General features: G+C 41.5%; 1 protein-coding gene across 9 annotated transcripts in view; it reads left to right on the forward strand.

Annotated features, from left to right (window-relative positions):
• The window catches only part of AKAP13 (A-kinase anchoring protein 13), a 218,535-nt gene that overhangs the window by 166,527 nt on the left and 30,998 nt on the right, over nucleotides 1–21,010 (forward strand). For 7 of the 9 annotated variants that reach the window (XM_083850425.1, XM_083850427.1, XM_083850428.1 and 4 more), the window contains exons 14-19: nucleotides 62–115; nucleotides 3,378–3,440; nucleotides 5,860–6,043; nucleotides 7,297–7,405; nucleotides 16,345–16,387; nucleotides 17,143–17,248. In XM_083850425.1, coding sequence (XP_083706551.1) covers nucleotides 62–115; nucleotides 3,378–3,440; nucleotides 5,860–6,043; nucleotides 7,297–7,405; nucleotides 16,345–16,387; nucleotides 17,143–17,248 — 559 coding nt within the window. The remainder of the gene's footprint in view (nucleotides 1–61; nucleotides 116–3,377; nucleotides 3,441–5,859; nucleotides 6,044–7,296; nucleotides 7,406–16,344; nucleotides 16,388–17,142; nucleotides 17,249–21,010) is intronic. The other 2 variants (XM_083850429.1, XM_083850432.1) reach the window with 2 other exon arrangements.

Here is a 21,010-nt window from a genome sequence, read left to right on the forward strand (position 1 = left end):
CTGCCATTTGTTCATTTTGTTCCATCCGAGTGTCTGACCACTGTCCATGATTCATTTTCAGTTCAATGCGAGTTCTGGGGGATGGTATAAAGAAGCCTCCCATTCATAGGAGAAGGTACAAAGCCAGCTAACGTGACTAACCGTTTTGTGTTTGAGTGTCTACTAACCCCATACCGTCATCGTAGTAAACCTGGGACTAGTCCCTACCTCTCAGAGCATTCCTGGTAGAGTTGTACCCCTGCTTGGCTGCCTTCCCTCTCCAGCCTGACCCAGGGCAATTTTTCTGACCTGCAGAGCATAATCTCAAGCTATTTTCTCCAGAACAATATTATTAATAACTTGAAGACATCTCAGAACTTAAATTTTAAGGTTTTGGCACGTGTTAGATTTGGGCTGTATTAAAATAACTGTTTACCTGGAAGCGTGTGCCTGACTTGTACCTAAAGCACATCCGAGACTTGTGCCAGGGCGTGCAGGAGGGGCACCTGGAGAGGGGATGCACCGAAGCAATCTCAGAGGTACAGAACCCTCTGTACATCTGCAGCTTCTTAACTTAAATGGCTTTAAGTTTGCTCTTTTGCTGTTCTTTAAAACCGTCTCCTAAACATATAGAAAGTGTTTTTTTCTTTACTTCCATGCGTTTTCTGGTTTCCTTCTGTATAGCACGCTTTCAGTTCCTCATCCAGCACGCAGATCTGTATTTTCACTCACGTAACCTTTCAGCTGTCTACTAACACAGAAAATAGAACACTGAATTTTTGACTCAGCAGCCATGCGGACTGGCCACAGCTATACGTTTTTAGGTTACCAAAAAAAGAGAAGTTTAACCTCTCCCGTTCCGTGGTTCAACCTCTTCTGGTCTCCCCTAGCCCGCTGCTTCTCCTCCTGCAGCAGGTTAACTGAGGATTTCTCTTCCCTTGAAATGGCTGCTGTTACCTGAAGTGCGTGTTAGATGCGTGTGTAAACAAACTACTATATTTCCACAGATGGAAAAAATGTTTCTAGGGCCTTACCATGCATCAGCATAAATGAAGCCATATGAGCAGGGCTGTACAGTTCAGGAGAGGGCTCTTAAAGGAAAGGCACAAGAAAGAACATGAACTTTAATTCTAAGAAGCCACTTTATTTGCATTACTCTGCTCTGGAGGAAGAAGTACAGAATTTATCTACTCAGCTCATGCAAATGAACGTCTTTTTAGCATTTGGCTGTTAATACTTCCACAGCTTCTACGCAGGAGACCTTGAGTCATAATATCCTGAAACGTTGAACTTGTATGTAAAGCAAAGAAAATGTCTCAAAGAGGCAACCTAAAATACCTGGTCAGTTTTGAGAATGTTGTGATATCCCATTCTCTTATTATTTTCTGGCCTCCCAACCATTTTGATATTATCTAACACCAGTTGCAGAGCAACAGCCTGAAACTAATTCCATCAGTTTGTGCTCTCACACAAGGCTGTTGTATGTAACAGCTCTCCCTCCTCCCCACGTCTTTTTCTGTAAAGGGTTTTTGCATGCTATGCAGCGATCTTGTTCTTGTTTTTATGGCGTTGCCAACAGATTGTGGGTGGCTCACCAGGACCATTATAATTCTGGAAGAGGCTGCTTTCCATAGCCCTTGCCAAAAGGCCTTTATCCTTCCCTGAAATCTTCCACCACTTCCTGGCCTCCTTCTGCATGTATGCACAGCTCCTCTCCCTCCCCTCTGCTGCCTCCCTTTCCTGCAGTTTTAGCACTCACTGTTGTCACTGCAACGTGTTACGACAGTCAGGAATAGGGCGTCTTTTAAAGTGCGCTGTCAGGTGTAAATGATATGTGGTTTATTTAATGAGGAAAATTCTCTATTCTTCAATTCCGAAGCGACCACACACAATTGCTGACTTCTGCACACAAGTCGGTGGCAGGAGGTCAGCGTAAGCACAGCTCCGAGGGCCCAGCAGTGTCATGGCCACAAGCAGATGGCTGGCGGGAGCAAGAAGAGGGAGAGCATGGATGATACCTTCCTTGGGGTACCATGGTGTAGCTGATCATGAAAAAGTCCTTGAAATACTGGCATATGATGGGAAGGTCTTCACAGAGGGTACTTAGGTACTGAGCTGAGAGCTACCAGTGCAGAGCACCTGGAGCTTTGGGCTGCAAAGCGTAGGTACTTGAGATACATCCTCACCCAATTAACATCCTTAATAAAGCAGATAGTAATTATCTGCACTCCAACACTGAATACCAACCACCAAATCCTTCCCGGACGTTTTCAGGATTGCGCTGTGTGTGGAAACAACCCAAGGACTTGGCAAGTGACAGATGTAGTCAGTGGCTTTGAACCTTCCTTTATGCCATCTGAGGCTTCTGGCATTCACAAATCCTGGCTCAGGGATGCTTAGACTTGTGCTGCTCATTCTGCAGGCTCCTGGCCTGGAGCAAAGCATGCTCTGGCCACGTCCTTTCCATGCATGGATCAGAGGCCAGGGGCTGGGAGCAGGGCTGGTGCAGCACTGCGTTGGCAGATCTGTGCTGATGCAAAATTTCCTTCTGATGGCGTACGTTTCCTGGACAGCTTTTCCAGTATTTAGGGGTCTTTTGTATGCCGTAGCTGACAAGAAGATGGATTTCTTTGTGTCTGCAAAACCTGCAATTGACCCATGAGATTGCGGAGAAAAAATAACAAAAGCAGTATTTAAAATGACAACCAAAATATTTGCATTCTGTATTTGCATTGCTTATGTCTTTCCTGATGTAACTTGGGATTCTTTTGGGGTATGGGAACTGAAAGGTTTTCTAGTCAAAGCACTGCTTGAAGGACCCTGATTTGAATTAATCCCAAGTTAATAGCAAGACAAGCTGTTTTTTTCCTCCCAGCCTCTTTCGCTGATTTGCTGTGCAGCTTTTCAGAATGTAACTCTCCGTCCTTACTTTTCCCAGGTGTAGCCTGAAGTTATTAATTCTTGTATGGAGGGGATTACGTGATTAAATATTTGTGAGGGGTTCTTTTCCTGATTTTGGAATGAGAGGTACCAGGAAAATACTAATCAAGACTAACACAATGGCTGTGTGATTACTTATGCAAAATTGGCTTTGGTGTGTTTCAGCGCTGTGTTCCCCAAAACATCTCTCCCCACAAGGAGCAGTTTCTCTGGTCCATTGTATACTCGCGGGTGGGATGGGTTTGAGGAAATACAGGCTGTCCTGCTACCTGTTTGGTGTGTTCTGGCAGCCAGAAATATATATATTAGCTACTGCATCATTTCTGAGTTGTTTTTGTGTGTGTGTTTGGTTTTGTTTTAAGATATTGAAGAGTGAGAGTCTTTTAACAATCCCCTGTTCCATAACAGTCCAATAATCACAGCCCTTTTCCTTTCTTTGCCTCTTTCGATGTTCCCAGTTTGAGCTGGTGTCCCTCTGGTGTACAGTTCACTGCCATGGTTCCTGACTTTAATTGTAGAAGGTATGGTATAAATAAATGTGCAGCAGCAGCAACAGAGCACCGCAAAAATTGTGTTGTCAGCTTTTCATGCAAAGTCTTTTCCTCTGCTCTTCTGGCTAAAGTATGCACGTGTCTGTTTGCTTCATCTGCTTTTTCGGCGATTAGTCGTGGTAATGGGTCTTCTAAACTGGGGTGCAGGTGAAGGTGGTGGCTGCTTTTCGTTGGCTTTGAGTGTTCAAGAAGCCACGCTGCTGGTTTGAGCTGCTCTGCTCTGTGGTGATTTTAAGGTGTGCTTTTGTGCAGCAGTGATCGTAACAGTAATCGTGACAGCCAAAGAATCAAAATGAGAGTTACTGTGAGTCAGTGCCGCTTTGTTCTGGGCAGGTCTTGTAAAGGATTTAAGTTCATACAGATTTGCTCTTTGTAAATTGAAAGCTCCAGTTTCTTCTTCAAAGAGGCTGGTCATGTAAAACTTTCTTAAAAAAAACAATCCGATAACCACAGATGAAAATTTCCAAGGCACTCAATGTTTGCTCCTTCTGTAGAAAGTCCCAGAGTTGAGATTAATGCTTGCAGGTCAGATCTTCACCTGATTCTGTGATTTAATGCAATTGGAAGCTGGTCTCCCGAAGCTTATAGCTTCTGTTTTCCCCTGGCAGTCCTTGCTGGTTGTGCGTAAAGCTATTAAAACTCTTTCTGAAGACTAGATAATGAGAAGGAAGTTAATCTCTCCTTCAAGTTAGGGAATTAATTCCATTTGGGCTATATACCCTGACTAACAATTACAGGCTAATATTACCAACTCATCACTGCTTTATGGCCTAATATTTGGTGTTTTGAACTGAGTTGTGTCACAACCAACTGCATTTTTTTCTGTACTACATTGTTCCTTGGGGTAGAAGAACAAATGTTCCTGCACCCTAAATAGCTGGTATCAATACGGCTGATTTCTCTTTGCAGGTGTTTTAGAATAAGCTTTATAATGCCTGCTATTGATATGCATTTTTGAGTCAAATCTTCCTAAAGCAGATTAAATTGTAAATGCCTCGACCAGTCTTCTTCCTTGTTAATCAGCATGAGACAAATCTTCAGAAAAATCACTAAATCTTCTTTCTCAAGGTTTATTGCAAATTTTGCTTCGAAGTTGCCTGTTTATACATATGCTTCTAAATGGATTCAGAGCATCAATCACTACTGTGCGAGTCTACCTGAATTTAAAGCTCCTCTGGTTGTTTAAATGATCTATACAGTCTGCAGTGTGTTTTCCCTTTCATATGTTCATCTTAGCTTGTTGGCCACTTTGATGTCAATACTAGCCTCAAGCCGGGGTATATATTCAGGGTAGTCCTGGCTTCAGACTAACAGCACTTTGTGCACGTAAGGTCAAACCTTAGCCTTAGAGGTGTCCAGGGAGGTGAATCCATAAAGCGTGCACATTAACCCCAAACGGGAAAGGCAGTGGGGTTATGGATCTTGGCAGGAGGAGCATGAGGGTCAGAAGCAGAATATGAGGGTTAAGAGAGATCAGATGGAGATAGTCACATTTATAAAAGGAGTTCTTTTGTGTAGGTGAGGAGAGAGTGTATTAGCTTTATTTTCTGTAGCTGTCGCTGACCTATGAGCAGCTTCTGTCTCTACAGAGGTTGTCCAAACCTTTTATAACTCCGATGTTCTGCAAGCAAAAGTCTGATGTTTTGATTATCACTGAGTGATTATGTCTGGCTCCATTGGACAGACCTAGCTTCATCATCAAATGATAAAATGGCATTGATTGGCTCATGGAGACAACATTTATTGAATTTTAAAAAGAGAGAGAGAGGCAGAGAAAGAAAATAAGAAGGGGGAAAAGAAACCAGCTTTGGCAGAAAGACATTATTGGCGCCAAAGCTTTGTGCAGTGACAAGTGCTAACTAGATTCAGACGATATGTCTGCAAAGATGAACGTTGCATGCAGCCCAGTGCTGATTTTGTGGCTGCTGCGAGGGGCGGTGGACCAGGACAGGCAGTGTTGTGCTATGCAAGGTAGCTTAGTTTGGGTGGCTTTATTCCCGGGGGAACCTAATACAAAGCCAGCAAATAGAATATGTAGAAATACCAAAATCTTTGGAAGCAGTGTTTCTAGATTCTGCTGTGCATCACTCGAGAAGAAAAAAGAAAAAGCACTGGGAAAGTCCATTGACCCAGGAGTTGAATGGTTCTCAAGCAACTGCTGTGTCTCATTAGAAGCACAAGATGCTTCTGAATACAGTATAAATACAAATCCCTCCCCTGCTACCTGCTCTCAGTCATTAAGAAGTAACATGCTGAGGAATAGCATCAGTGTTTCCCTGCACACTTCAGCTAGTGACTGCGTTCTGTTTCACGTTTGAAAGTGCTATGTGCCGAAAGACACCAGTCCCTGAGAGTTTGTCAGGATCTAACCTGCATGGTTTCTCTTCAGTTACAGCCTAGAAGGTCTTGCTGGAGATGCTGGTGAGATCAAGAAGCCCTCTGCAAACTTGGAGGCAGCTTCTCTGAGCTCCAAAGACCTCAGACGGAGTCCACTTGCCAGCAACCAGTGTGGGTCTCTGGTCTTGCTCACCGAAGAACTTGAGCAAGGGGAAATCGGAGACTATGATCGCCAGGTAAAGCTGTCCAACTACTATTAGATTTCTAGGAAATTCTACGTCACACTTTTAAAAGTCATTTTTCAAAGTGACAGCGAAGGCTTTCACCCTGTGTGTGTAATATTATTCAAGTCTTCATTTTTAACACAGAGGAATTTTCACTTTGTTCAAATTTGCTACTTGATTCTTTGGGGCAGCGTGGTTGATGGGAAAAGTCTTAGAGTGGAGAACAAGAACCTTGCTGGTTTTCTTCCACTGATTGTATGTATAATCATGGGAAAGTTAGTAACTTTTTAGCATAGATGTAGTGATATTGTCAATAGCAGGTGTTGTAAGAGTTAAGCACTTAATGCTCATGTAGTCTTTTGCAGTTCTGAAATGCAAGTACCAAGTAGTAATTTATCTGTCAAAGTTCTAAGGTTTATTTTCCTATTATAAGAGGAAAATAAAGTTGTTGTTTTTTCTTTCATAGACATAACTAGAATGAAAAGGCACATTATTATAAGGAACAGTTAAGCAAAATGTTAATTGCACATGAAGCAAATTGGGTGTGATCTCTGGAGCAGAGGTCTATGATAGGTATTAAGGACAGATGGGTCAAAGATGTTATGAGAGTCTCTGTTTATTTTTATAAAAGAAGCAATTATGGTCTTAAATACTTTAAATACCCTGGATTTCTGAGCTTGATGCTTCAGCTGTAGGGCTTCCTGGGTACCTGCCAGAATCATTAGCCTGCCGGCCTGTTTACCTCGTAGGGTCACTGCAGTGAGTGACACATCAAGGCAGTAAATGGGTCTTACGAGATCTGACCAGTGACAGATGGTATGTCAGGGCTCTTATGTCTTCTCTTGCATTGAGGAATGGCATTTTTGGGGAGCACAGTTAAAAATTAGATTTTTTACCATGTTGAATCGAAGTCTATTTCCACTGAGGAGCTGGAATCACAGCAGTGATTTTTATGGCCATCAGACAGTTAACAGCATCCACTTTATAGTATCTTGCAAGACAAGCAAGAAGCCAGTGTCTCTGTTCCAAAAGTAGTTGCCTTCCACTGAAAAGACAAAACAAAATGTTGCATTTCACTTCTGTGATGCTGCTTGCATTTTTTGTTGTTCTTGCACTTTTTACCTATTGCCTTATACTGGGATCATTTAATTACTCATGTTTCGAAAGTGTGAATTTTAGTAAACAGGAACACTTAAGTTCTGCAGTTGGGATGCTGCTGCTGTGCTTGACATATTTGCCCAATGTTTTTATTTTCTGTTCTGCAGATTCATCCAACCTCACAGCCACAAGGATTTAATTTCTGTACTTCATCTGTTTCATCACCACTGACCAAATCTGTGTCTCTAATGTCAATTAGTAAACCAGCGCTGGACAGTGAGTAACACAATTTTCCCTTCTCCTTATCTGTTTTGTCATATGTTACATCTACCTACCTTCCCAAGGCAGAATTTACTAGTACTTGCTCTTTCTTACCTATATTATGTGAAATATGTGTTTCACTGCAGCATGGAATAGTGGGTGGAAAACCAGAACTTGCTCAGTTTAGATCCATATTTTTTTATTCCCAATATATCCCTGATGTTTCTAATTCTGTTGGTTTTGTTTGTTTCTTAATTAGACTACTGGTGTGAAAAGTATGATTGATTGAGTTTATTGTTAAAACAAAAAAAGTTTGTTTGAATTTTGCACCCTTTCAGAATTTCTTCCTTTGATGATGAGGTAAATTCCACTTGAGATCTTATATTCCTACTTTGGGATTCTTTTTAAAGTAGATACATGCCTTGGTCTCCTCGGGGGAGTTTGTTGCTGTTTCTTTTATTTGAGATAAATGTTTTGGGGCAGATGGGTGTAATTTAATGAATCCCATTCCTGAAGAAAATAGCAAAAGTTGATTAGGGGAAATTTTTCAATTTAGTTTAGCCTAATTGAGGCAATAAAAATCACTTAATTTTGCAACTTCGTTGAGTTGATTCCCTCAGCTGAAAAAAGTCATTCAGAAAGCTGCAGCTGGATGTGCTTAGGAAGGGCCATGTTACACATGCTTTCATTTTATTAATTGCCAGCCAGAAAATGTATGGACTTTTTAGATCATGTCTTGTCAGTCAGTGATGATTCCTGATCTTTTCCTCTTTATTGATGTGCTTCTTCCCTCGAGTTATGAGATACACATCTTTTTGCTGTTGCATGCAATTAGGAGTGCAGGGCAGCAGCCTGGGCCAAGGCTCGCTGGTGCCAGTAGGTGTGATTGGCACAACTTTGCTTCCTCCACAAAACCAAACCACCACCTGGCTTTTGTGGTCAGGTGGCCAAGCACCTCTCCGTTAAGCCAGCAGATGGCTTTACGTGGTGGTCGTATGCCTGCGGTTTAGTCACTGAGGTGCATCCTGGTGCTGCGCTGCTGACGTTAGTGACAAGCTGTTAACTCGAGTGGAGGCATCAGGTGCGAACAGAGCGGACTGCAGGAACCACAAGTTCTGCAAAGCTGAATGAGGAAAGGTACTGCAAAGAAGGGCGTTTTGTTCATTTGGGAGGACTGCTGAAAGAAGCTCACAGAGACTGTGTTTCGTAGAAGACGTTTTTTAATTCTTTGCCATCGTTCTTCGATGATTAATAAGCATGTGGCCTAACGGATGTGGCCCCAGCAACAGTAACCAAAACACTGGCAGATCTGTCCCATGAACAGACCGGCTCCTGCTCCGTACCATGGCGCGCCCTCTTTCCTCCTGGTGTTGAAGGCCTTCATTATTTTTATTTTTTTTTAAGCAACCAATTTCTTGGCATTGCATCCAGTTGCTAACCAAACACTGTAAATAACTCGGCTAACTCCCAGAAAACGCATGCTCGGGGGCTGAGAGCACCCAGCAGGCTGATGCTTTTCTCCCTCTTGCTTGAGAGTTTCCTTCAGGCTCACTCAGGGAGGTTATGACACTGGAGGTTTCACAGAGTGGTTGAGGTTGGAAGGGACCTCTGGAGATCATCTGGTCCACCCCCCCTGCTCAAGCAGGGCCATCTAGAGAAGATCACCCACAAAGCAAGTCCAGGGGTTGCTCGGGAGCATGTCCAGAAAATGTGCCTGCACCATATCCAAGATTTGGGCCACCGTCTTGGAATATGACAAATTACCATCTTGCCACACTTTTCTGGCAAGATGACCCACATTAAAAACACCATCAAGGCCTGAGCTGGTGGTAGATGAGTTAGATTATCCCATCCACCTCTTTTAGTGTCAGCCTAGCCAGGATGGTCTCATTGAGACAGAAGGGAAAGAGAAAATGTAACAAGATAGCTAGAGGGACTCTGGAAGAAATAGCAGGGTTAGTCTTCTGCTTTGAGGTCTTCTGCTGTGAATTTTGGGTGCTGGAGCTAAAAATGACTAATGCTTTCGTGTGCGTTACTGTTTCAGTAGTTAGTTTGCAACACCTCAGGAGGGCCTCATTTTTAGAGGAAGATGGTTTCTAAAAATTGCTGCATTCTGAGGTAGTTGAAGTGAGCATCCAAAACGATTACTCACCTTGAACATGTAGGTTACAGAGTCTCTTCCCAACTCTGACGCTTTCCTAAATTTGGTAACTTTTCAGTAAATCATTTTGTTCTTCTTTAGTCACTTTGAAAGAGGAATAGGGTTTCTTGATTGAGTTGTGAGCATAAATGCATGCAAAGCAGCTTAGTGCCTTATACAAGAAGGTCTGGGAGTCTCAACTCTCTTGTATCACCTACCTTTGACATTCGTGTTATTGCAGCAGAATACTTCAGAGCTGTGCAAGAAATCCTTGATTTCATGGAGGTGTATTCTAGGAAAACTAAATTATTATTCTAGGAAAACTTAATTATCAATGTTTCTACATTCCACTTACATAAATTTGTGGTAGGTAATTAAAAAAAAAATCCCCAGCCCATTTAAATATGTTTGGATGAGAAGGAAGCAACGTGTTTTGCACAAAAGCTTCGAAAATTAAATCCAGTCGAGTAAACATATGGAGTGCTTTCTCTTATTGTTCCCATATATTGCTCTAAGTATTGAGGCAGAAGCAGTTTCCAAGACTGAGTTTCTAACCCACACTCCATCTGATGTCTCAAATGTTCCAGGAGTTGCTGTGGCCATTCACAACTGTTAATTCTTCAGCATTTTATAGAGGGAGGTCACGAGCTGTTGGCTGGAGCGCTCGGAAGACTGCTTTCAGCTTTGGAATAGCAAATTTCCAGTGTGGAGCATTGTTATAAAGCCAGGAACTGCTATAAATAAAACCACTGAAATGGAAGTTGAATTGAGCTGTGCTGGAGGAGGTTGTTCTATTTACAGTAAAGTATTATTGTTCATCTTGACTTTTAGTCTAAATAGACAGTAGACTACAGAAGAAAGAAAGCAGTGTTGTCTCGTCATGTTCTTCAGATGTTGGACACCAGAAGAACTCCTTTGAAAAGCAGCCTAAACAAAATAAATGCATGAAGTCTTTTCAATTAAGAGTTTTTCACTTTAAATGCCTTTCACTGGGTCCCAATCTAGGGTCGCTCTGCTTAAGATGAAAAAGTGTGTACATGAATTGAAAACCTGTGCACGTAATTTTACTTAAACTCTCCGGGTGATTGGCATTTATGACTGATGGCTGAAGGAAATTGTCAGAGGAGTTAGCTTTGTGTTGGCTGCATTGCATGAAGATTCTTCAGATAATATTTTTATATTTTGAATTCAGTTTTGGGGCATGATATCAGCAATTTAAAAACTTCTTATTGTTTTATTGTTTAAAGTTCGTTTTCTTTTATTATACAAAAAAAAATCTTATTGTCTGAAAGGATATGTGTGTGTTCAAAGGGAGTAATAATTGCTACTTCTTTCCTTTGGAAGTCTTTAACTGATAAAATCTTTAGCCTCTTCTACCTGTTGTGCATGCAAATTAGTTTATTCATGCCATGGAATGGCTTGAAAATGCCTGAATATATGCAGCAAAGGTATTTGATGTAGGTGCTTAATGCAGATGCTTAATGCCCGTAGATCAGACCTGTCCAGGGGCAGAGTTTCCCCAGCCCTGTCCCAGTCATCTTTCCCAAGGACACACCGGCCCTTCCCCTTCGAGGTGAATCACCTGCATGACCAGAAAGCAGGTGTCCCCATAGCGTTGGGGTGATGGGTATCCAGCAGCCTGATATTTGTCTGATCACAGCACAGAAGTTTCCACCTGGGGTTGCATGATGAGGTTTGGGAAGTACGGTTCTTGGATATCTCCATGAGAGCTGTTTAGCAATTTCAATTAAAGAAGTGACTAGCTGGCTCCTACATCTCTTTTCAGAGAAACCTGTGCTTATAAAGAATTTTTGCAAGGATGCTACTACGTGAGCACTGCTGTTAAAAATAAATTATTTTTAAGCAGGAATTGCAGTAAAAACCGTTTTTTAATTTGCAAATTTTTCAGACAAGGCCATAAACAAATAGCAGGGATTCCTGGAAAAGTGCATAGCACTGGGAGATAAGTATAACTTCAGAAATTGACATGAGCAGAAGGCAGAGCAGTAAGATTTAAAATAAATAAATAAATAAAATTGAACTTATTTCTATTATCTTCCCGATAATGGGAGATTTGATGTCACAGCCTGATTGCAAAATTTGGCACTGTACTTGGTAGACTTCTGCTAGGCAAGGGCTGGACAGGATGCAGAGGGGCTTTTCTCATGTTTAGGCAATTTCTTTAAAACAAGGACTGTGAGTTTTAGTAGAAGGCAGTAGAAGAGATGGTCGGGTTTTTTTGTTTTGTTTCTGTTTTATGTTGGGGAAGAAAAGAAAGGAAATTTTGGTCTCTTAATTTTAAAGCTGAAAGTTTTGAAGGACATAACATTACCAAAATGTTATGTTTTTATTTAAGGGGTAGAAGCAGCAAGAACTTTTCCAGGTAGATTAAGTGAATGTTTCAGATAAAGTATCCTTGCTATACCCAGCAGCTCTGGTGTGTTATTTAACTGCAAAAAGCACCATTAAATAAATGTCTTCAGTTGTTTTAGTTTGATTCCCTGGCAGTTATTTCAGTGAGGCAGATGCCCTTTGTCCAGAGATCCACCACGTTTCTGGTACTCTGGGAAAATAACTGTTCACATGTAAATCTTCATTATGAGTTCCTATAAAAATATGCCAGCAAAATATAATGAAAACATTGAACGTTGAATTATGCATGCAATAAGACCTGCATCCTCTGAGGCCTGCATCCTCCAAACCTGCATCCTCTGGAATTTGCACATTCTTAATTCTTTGTTTCTTGTGCCTTTTCTGAAGCCAGATGCTTTGCAGACGTTTCCTTTGCTTTGGTTCTAGTTTGCTTTGGCTGCTTCCTCTCCTTTTTGTTATTAAATACATTTTCAAGCATGCTCTAATGTCTGCTGTTAACCCACTTCTCAGCCCAGGGCCGGACTCGACCATCGAGACGAATCTCCTTCTCCTTCAGCATCTCTCCACTCATTCCTAAGTCTAAAACTCTCTTTTCTATTGGCTCTTCTTCCAGTGATGAGGAGGAGGAGTTGGATAGTAAGTAATCGTTTTCTGTGCATTGCAGCCATTATGGGTGGAAACAAAGGGAAATCTGTTTTTCTGCTTCAAACCTTGAAGTTTCACCTTGCAAACGCCAATCTAACCTTTCCATTGCATGATGTCTAACAGCATCTTAGTCCTGTATCTGAATGCTAACTAATGGCAGAATAAAAGGATTATAAACCAAAGAGTCTTGTACATCAGCACTGTCAAATCTCATCTGGTTAGTTTGTGTCTGTATTCATTTGGCAAATGTTACTGTCTGCCACTCTGATTGGCAATATCATCATAACCTTTGTATAAAAAATAATTTGCCTTGAGATCATTTCAGTGCATGGAGTTAGCAGGAGGGATAGATCCCTGCCCTCTGTATGTGAGAGTGAGTATGTTGCTTGGTGGGAGTAGGAAAAGAAGATAGAAGCCCTGATACTAAACTCTGAAAATCTTAGCTACAACTTCCCAGTTTCCCTGCTGAGCAAAAAACAGACATTGCAGCCAAACACCTTAGATTATCAAGATGTTCATATTTAGGTCCTGATGGTAAAATTGGAATAATTTTGTCAGGAAACAGGCAAGTGCTATATGGTGGCTTTTCTTCCTGCTGTAAACTCCGCTGTTAAAAAGAAACCCCAGTAAGGCAGAACCTTGAATTAATCATTTACCCTCCTCCCCCTTTTTTTTCTTTTTTTTTTTTTGTAAGTAGGCATATCAAAAATATTGAAGGTGCTTCCTCTTTCTTAAATGTGTTTTATTGGACTGCTGAAATAAACCAGAAGATAACTCTCTGCCTGTAGAGATCATTCAGAACAGCCTCGTTAGTTGGTTCAAATACACCATTTGCAAGGCAACTAGCCCCCATCCCTCGTACCCATACTGGGACGGGCAAAATTCCTTTCCAGTGCAACAGATTTTGGTAACTTCCTGAACTGCAAAATCTCACACCACCAAATACCTGTTGGAGGTATCTCAGTTCTCCTCCTTTCCACTCCCAGCCTTCACTGTGGGTTTGTCCCTTGCTACAAGTCCTCTGCTCTTCCTGGGTGTCATACCACCTGCATCAATATTTAAGGTTCCTCCTCCTTCCCTTTTGCTCCGTCCTTCTCTTCTGCCTTTAACAAAAGGCACCGTTTGTGATCCCCACAAAGTGAGACACGCCACACTCCCACAGCAAAAAGTATTCTAAGCTAAACTTGTTGGTAGATTTATTTTAAGCATCCAAAGAGTTAAGTAATTCCTAATAGTCAGGTGAGGGTATTTCTATTAGTATTCATCTTCAGTCCCTTAATGGAGCTGCTGTTACTGATGAGTATTTGAAGTAATGTCAGATATTGTTTCCAACAAGAATGTTGCTTTCTTTGCTTGTGTTATTCCCTCATATTTGAGGGTACTGTGGTGACTTTATATAAAAGCTGGTTTAGCCACAGCTATTCATAAGACTGCCTTGGCAGTGGGCATTTTTCACGTAGTAATCCCAGACCAATTTATTTATTTCTTCACATCTTCAGGGTTCATTCCTCGTAAGAGGATGAATGTGTTAGTTTGATAGCACCATGTATGTAAGATAGATTTCAGGTATCTGGACAAGCCAGTATGCATTTTAGAGAATACAAGGTTATTGTTACGAAGCCTTTGGATTTCTTGTCCCACAGAAGTTTAAGAGCTGCCTGCATCAAAGGGTTGCAAACTGGTTTTTGTTTGTTTTGTTTTTTTTTCATTTGCAATATGCTAGCCCTGTTGCTGCTTTCTGCATAATGGACCTCGATGAATTATTTCGAGTCCAGCAACCATGTGAAATAATTTTGATGGGTGATGCAAAAGATGTTCAGATAAGTACACCAAAATTTGGCTGCTAACACAGAAGCATTGGGCGTACATAGCAGTCCTGGCCTTTGGATAAAACTAACTTCTTTTGTTAGCTATGAGTTTTAGCATTCCAGTTTTGAACCTGGCCATGCCAGGAGATGCTCACTATGAAGGTGAGAAAATTTGTGCTTTTTTATGCTCATCTGCACGGGCTTTATAGCTTGCAGCACAATATTGATTGTATGATGCTAAATTATAACCTAAAATATGAAATCATAAACAGTCTTTCACTGTGGTTTTTTGTCTGGATGCATTTTGCCTACTGTCAAGAATCTCCCATTTCTACGATAAAATACTACTGCAGTAAAAGATATATAGCACATAATTGAAGATCCTGTGCAATGTGCGTTTTGAAGGTGCTGAAAAACAGGCATGAATATTAAATTACTATAGCTCTTGATCCAGTGCTTTGGATTTCTTACGTTAACTGCAGAGAAACAAAAGGTTTGTGAAATACTGAAATCCATTCAAATTGGGTAATCTATTAAAAAAGGAAAGAGTAAGGAGGCTTGACCCATGTAAAAGCAAACCAGAGCTGAAACAGAGTCACAGGAGGGCTAACCAGAGACAGAAGCTGGGAGCCTGCAAATTACTTGTGTGATCTTAGCAGGCAGTTCGGTAATAGATAAGTACAAAAAAGAAAAAAGAAAAAAAAAAACAGAGGAACGTAATCAGGAAATTAAAGTGAAGACTTCATTCAATATATGTTACAATATTACTTATATGTTTTAGGGATAGATCGTTAATTAGATGAAAGATTTTGCAAGGGAGATATTGAAAGACCTCCAAGCAGGGATTAGGTAATGAGGTATGCCAGTATCTTAGTTTCTTAAAATAAAGAAGTGATATTTCTGTCTCAGACTGTGCTGACACAATCAGCAATTAGGAAAATGTGTTTAGGATCATAAGGCATAATACTGTATGCACAGATTTTCCTAATGTACATTTGGATACAGGACCACCTTTACATCTGTTGTGAAGTGGCGTTTTTGCATTCAGCCGTAGCTTTGATATGTTGACAGAATTTGAAGCCAAAGGACTAGTTTCTGTACAGTGCATATGCAGAAAGCTAGTAAGTCATGCTTCTTGAACTTCAGATGTGACTGCAAACAGTCCTTGTAGTGAAGAGGTTTTTTGTTTGGTTTGTGTTTTGTTGTGTTTGGTTTGTGGGCTTCCTGACAGGCCCAGTTCCTCCAGAGAGACCCTTCTCTCCTCTGGGTCATTTCGTCATGATTTTTCAGTATTCTTCAGTGGTTCTGGTAAATGATATCAGCTACCTAATCTGCTCCAAATGCGTTAGGCAAGCAGGTTTCTTGTGGTATACAGAGAAATTGTGTCATTGGCAGGGCTTCAGCTGCATGTCGCAAGTCAGACTTTCCTCAAGCAGCGTTCTGTGTGACTGAGCTCTAAGCTGGTAACGTTTCGTGGAAAATGAAATAAGGCTTCCCTTGTTTCCCTTACTCTTTATGAAGCGCTTCAGGATTTTGATGGGAAAATGAACTATAATTTTATCAAGCAGAAGACTTTTATACATGAATCCCGGATGTGCTACACAATGGATTCTTTCTTGTGGTGTATAAATAAAAGGATTGTGGCAGAATGATTCGCATTTCTACATATTGGGACTAAATTGGCGGTTCTGTATCAGATACCCTGATTTACTAGCAAAGTTAACAGATGCACATCCTTTGCGCAATAACTGAAGAACAATAAAAATACGAAGTAATCTTTCACCTCAGCATCTAATTTGAGATCACCTAAGGATAAGGGGAACAGACTTTATACTGAGCACATGAAATCAATTCTAAGCACTGATTTCTGGTAAACATGTCCCTTTCCTCTTTAACTGTCCAAATGCGCAAGCTATGTTTTTAAAAACAGTGAGCTAAGTAAGATTGCAGCCTTACATGTCACCTCCCATCCTTCTACTCTTTTCCAGGTGCTCCGGCGTTCGGCGGCCCCGCAGGTTCCTTGGTGCAGAGGTACGGTTTTCTGGGGTTCCCCGTCTCTTCTGTTGCTCCAATTTGGAAAACTAAAAGAATTCCTAGCAAAATCCCAAGTGTCTGGGTTGTGCAAATCAGCCCCCTATGGATATTGTAGATGACACAATATGAAAATTGTCTGATTTGGGTCTTATCTCCAACAAGGCTTTGTGGTTTCTTCATAGATAATAACACATCAGACTATCTGTTATTCAACCGTAGTAGTTTACCCTGAGTTATATTTTACGCTGGAAATAGTAGTTGTTCCCGATTTTGGTCAAGTCTGTCTGTGTTACGTTTATAATCATGGTTTTGTATCTCTCATAAAAGGACGTATGCATGTCTATCCCTTCGGTCTGCTCCAAGCCTGAAATAGGCTGGGTGCTGACGATTAAATGCCGAGACTGATTGGATGTGCACAGTGCGATAGACTGGCCCTCTAAATAGGCACATGCTGCAAGCAGCTTACTCGTTATTTGGCCGTTGGAGCAGCAGAGGGTGCTGTGGCATGGCTTGAGGATGGAGATTACTTAAAAACAGATAAAAAGCTTCCTTGAAGCATGTGAGAAACTAATTGGCATTTTGCCTTTTTTTGCCTTTACTTTGCAATCTCTGGTGTAACACTATAAAGCAATCCATGACCCTCTGGGATAATACATGCATTTGTCCTTTAAAAAAAACATCTATCCACTTAATATATTATTTGGGAGAAAAAATTAAAAATAAAACCCAACCTTTTTCTTTTTTGATTTTAGCATATCTGAAGAGAGCAGCAGTGTCCCCTCTGGTAAAAGTGCAACAAAAGTCAGTCGTACCTTCAGCTACCTCAAGAATAAAATGTCCAGCAGCAAGAAAAGCAAAGTAAGTGCTTTTTTTTTTTTTTTTTTTTTTAATTTTTACAGCCATGAAATACCTATGGGTATCAGAGATTAATTTTGTATATCAGTGTGTTTCCATAGGGTGGTATTTATGTCTTTGCCTGACTTTCCTGTCGCAAGGGGAGGATTTTCTGTGTGGTCGTAGAGAAGAGCAACATGGGAAATTTCAGCAGCCCCAAATTAAAATGCATCCGAGGCGAGGTTTCATGTGCAATGTTTTTGCCTCTTTTCCCCACTGAATTGTGCTTCATTTATTATAGAGAATAGATTGTGCTCTGGCGTGAGTTATGGTTTTGCAGTGACTGATGGGTCTAATTTTTGCAGAGCCTGAGAGGTGTTTAATAAAATGAGGACAGGAGCTGTAAGAAAGGACTGGCTGCTGAAGCATGTATTGTCTTTCCCTTTATTTCTACCTTTGCCACAAAGTTCCTGTGCGCTGCTGGAGAAGTTGCTCAGACAGTGACCTTGAGAGTTGGCCAATATTTATATTTTCTCCCTTTTTCTGGAGGAAGTCCTTGAAACCCTAGGGTTGAATTTTCTGAAGGTTAAGTGCTTTCTCAGCACAGCTGAATTTCCTGGGAACAGAACTGGCTATAGAAATAATTACATTAGTGGTAAATACTTCGCTAAAACAGGCTGTTTTTCCCTTAGATTGTCTCCTAAAGATGAATGGTTGTTTCGTTTGGTTGTTTGTTTGCTTGGTTGGATTTTTTTTACTTGAATCTCATCCCTGTTTACCATGTCTGACAGACAGCAGATAACACCATCGTACCTCACAGAATGCAACATACATTATGCAGTTAACTGATGTGTAGTTACTGTGTTGGTAAATGCTATTGGAAGGCCCCTGAGACATTAACTACATCTGATGAGAGTTTAAATAGCAAACAGGAAGCAAGGCACAATGCATGGTGCGTGTCACACAGTCAGGATTGGATGGGGTGTGTGTGGATGGGAGGTGTCACACTCTATCTGCACAAGCAAACTCCATTTTACCATTTCCCATCACAAGCACTCGATTTTTCAGCCAGAGCGTTCCCGTAACATAGGTGGGTTTGTGTAGTGTAGAGGCAAGATGTGCATTTTGATAGATATTTTTAGAAGATTGCATCACATTTGCAATGTGATATCGGCTGTAATGAGGTCAGTGATCCTAATGCACAGTTCCTCTTTATGGATCTGTCTCAGAAGACACAAACTGCAGCTGCAGGCAGGTCAGAGCTACTGCTGAAGAGCTTTAAAACAATGCTGTTCTCTACTATAAAGTACAACATCCAAAAAAGTGTTTGCACAGAAACCTCTATGCAAAGAAACCTGTATGCAAACCACCAGCGAGAAGTTGTGGGGCATGTTGCACTGTTGCATGTTGCACAGGACTGGAAATTCATTCACTGGTACTTGCAGTTTGGGTGCACAATCTCTAAGGCAAGAACTGGACATAAATAACAGATTTTGTTGGGACGGGTAAGAAAATACAACAGATATTTGCTCTGCCTTTCTTAAGTAGGTGCAGTCCGTTTATTTCGCCCATTTCATGATTGTGTTTGAAACCATTGCTAAAACAAGAATCGCTCCAAAATCTCAACCATCATACATACATTAAAAATTGTAATACATAGCAGTTCTGATATTTTTGTTAGCTAGAGAGACTATTCAAATTACAATTTCTTGTCTGCTCCTGGTGGAATGGTTACCTTTCGCACACTTTTGGGCCTCAGCTGTACATTTGAATAATTCAACCTAAAAATTCTTGGGAACACTGAATTCTCAGAAGCTTTGAGGCTGCTTAAAACTGTAAGAGTTAAAAAGAAAAACAGCAAACCTTGAAAGAGGAAGTTGGACAGGAAGAGTTGGTTTCTGCTGCTGTCTGGGCTGTCAGGAGAGAGAGAGAGGGAGGCTTCAAGTTCTTTCCAACTAGGTTTTGCTTTTCTCCAAACCTGGCTTCAGAAATGCATAGTTTTCTAAGATTAACCGTAAAAATAAGGCACTTTTGAGAATACTAATGGCAGTGGCTCTTCTTGAAAATGAGTTTTGGAAAAGTTCTGTTATAAAAATAAAAAGGAAAAGAGAAAGGATGTTTGGAGTATTAACCGTAGTGAGGATACTGGCATAAGCTTGTTTGTGTTTACCCGTACACTTCATGTTATTTAGGGATTAGTCAGTGAGTCTTGCAATCAGCAGCATGCGCTGCCTCACGTTTGTAAAGTCTATAACACTCTATGTCCCTGTCCGTTAGAAAAGCATACTCGTTTTATTCATCTTGGTAGAGAGTTTCTGGGATATGACGACATAAAAATTTGCATGAGTAATGTCCCTTCTCCTTAACTTGCGTGGTTACTGGGCAGCGTTGTTCCTCCAGCAGTTTTGGTTCGTGGTAGGAGATTTGAGTGTTCAAAGGGCTAGGAGAAGGCAACCACTGCTGACCCACAGAGCAGGAGGCGTGCAGGTATATGAAGCCCTTCTCTCCAGGGAATCTTCTGCCGCACTTTGTGGACTGAAGTACTACATAGCAACAGTGAGGTTTGTTCAAATTTACTTTTTGTATATCCCAAACATCACGGGGGGGGTTGTTTTACCAATCTTTCTGCCTTTTAAAGGCGTGGCTCCGAATCGGCTTGCAACTTCAACAATATTAATCCCATCCTTTCCTGCCTGTACTTTTATTTGATTTTATTTTTAGCAGTGGGAGCTGGGGCAGAGCAGGATGAAAACAGCAGCAAAGTAGCTAATATCATCTTCGAGGAAGTTAGCGGCACTCGTCCCGCCCGCCCTCCTCCCCTTTTTGCTCAACTCCTCGCCGGCTGCCGTCCCCCGTGCCGGCGGCTCTGGGCTGCCACCATGGGCTAGCTCTGCTCGGGAGCAGCTCTCCTGCCCCGGGGCAAGGATGTCAATAAAATGGAATCGATTTTCTGAAGTTCCCCAAATAACAGTGAAGCTGGTAGGACTTAAGCACTGGGAGGTAAGAGCTTCGTGGTTATTTCGTAGCAGGGCAGGCTGCTGCAGCACATAGGCTGTTGTTTCGGGCTGTAAAACCAAGTTTCTTTACCCGGAATGTCTGTCGGTGCATGTCGGTGCAGCATTGCAACGTCCACCTCTGATACACCATTAAGTGGTGCTTTAAATCACTCTGGCAGCTCTGATAGAGCAGGACAATGTTTTTATTTTTACAGTCCTTTTTAGAAGTGAGTTCCAGTAACTGTCACAGCCAAGAAAAAATAAAAAATCTCCTTTTGAGACACTGTTTCAGTGTTGTCGCTAGCATCCACTGCATGAAGCTCACTGCTTGGTCCTTGAATGTGGTGCAGCATTTCCTGTTTCTCACTGGGCAGTTTAGCTTTAACTGAAATGCTTTTTACAGTGATTTTTTGATGAAGGGATATTATTCCTGACTGCAGAATTGCTGGGCTTTGCAGGAAGCATCGGGTACACCTGAAGCGTTGCATGATGAATCTCCTTTCAGCATGGTGTTTGTAAGATCTGCCTGGAGCATTGGCTGATCTGTCCTGGGGCTTCACAGGTGCTGGCAATGGAGTTGGTTTGGTGCCATCACCAAGAGTTTTAGTTCTTGAATTGAGCTGGAGCTGGTTAAAGGTGGCCAGGTCGGCCAACAGGGAACGGGGCTGGGCAGGTTCATATGGGATGATGGGGATGGCTCAAGGAGGCAGAGATGTGCTGCAAAGCAGGCTCTTCCTTGCAGGTTTTCTGCTGCAGGCAGGATTATTTCATCCTGCAATGCTCTTATTTT

The sequence above is a fragment of the Anser anser genome (genome assembly GCF_964211835.1).
Source record: "Anser anser genome assembly, chromosome: 10".
NCBI lineage: Eukaryota > Metazoa > Chordata > Aves > Anseriformes > Anatidae > Anser > Anser anser.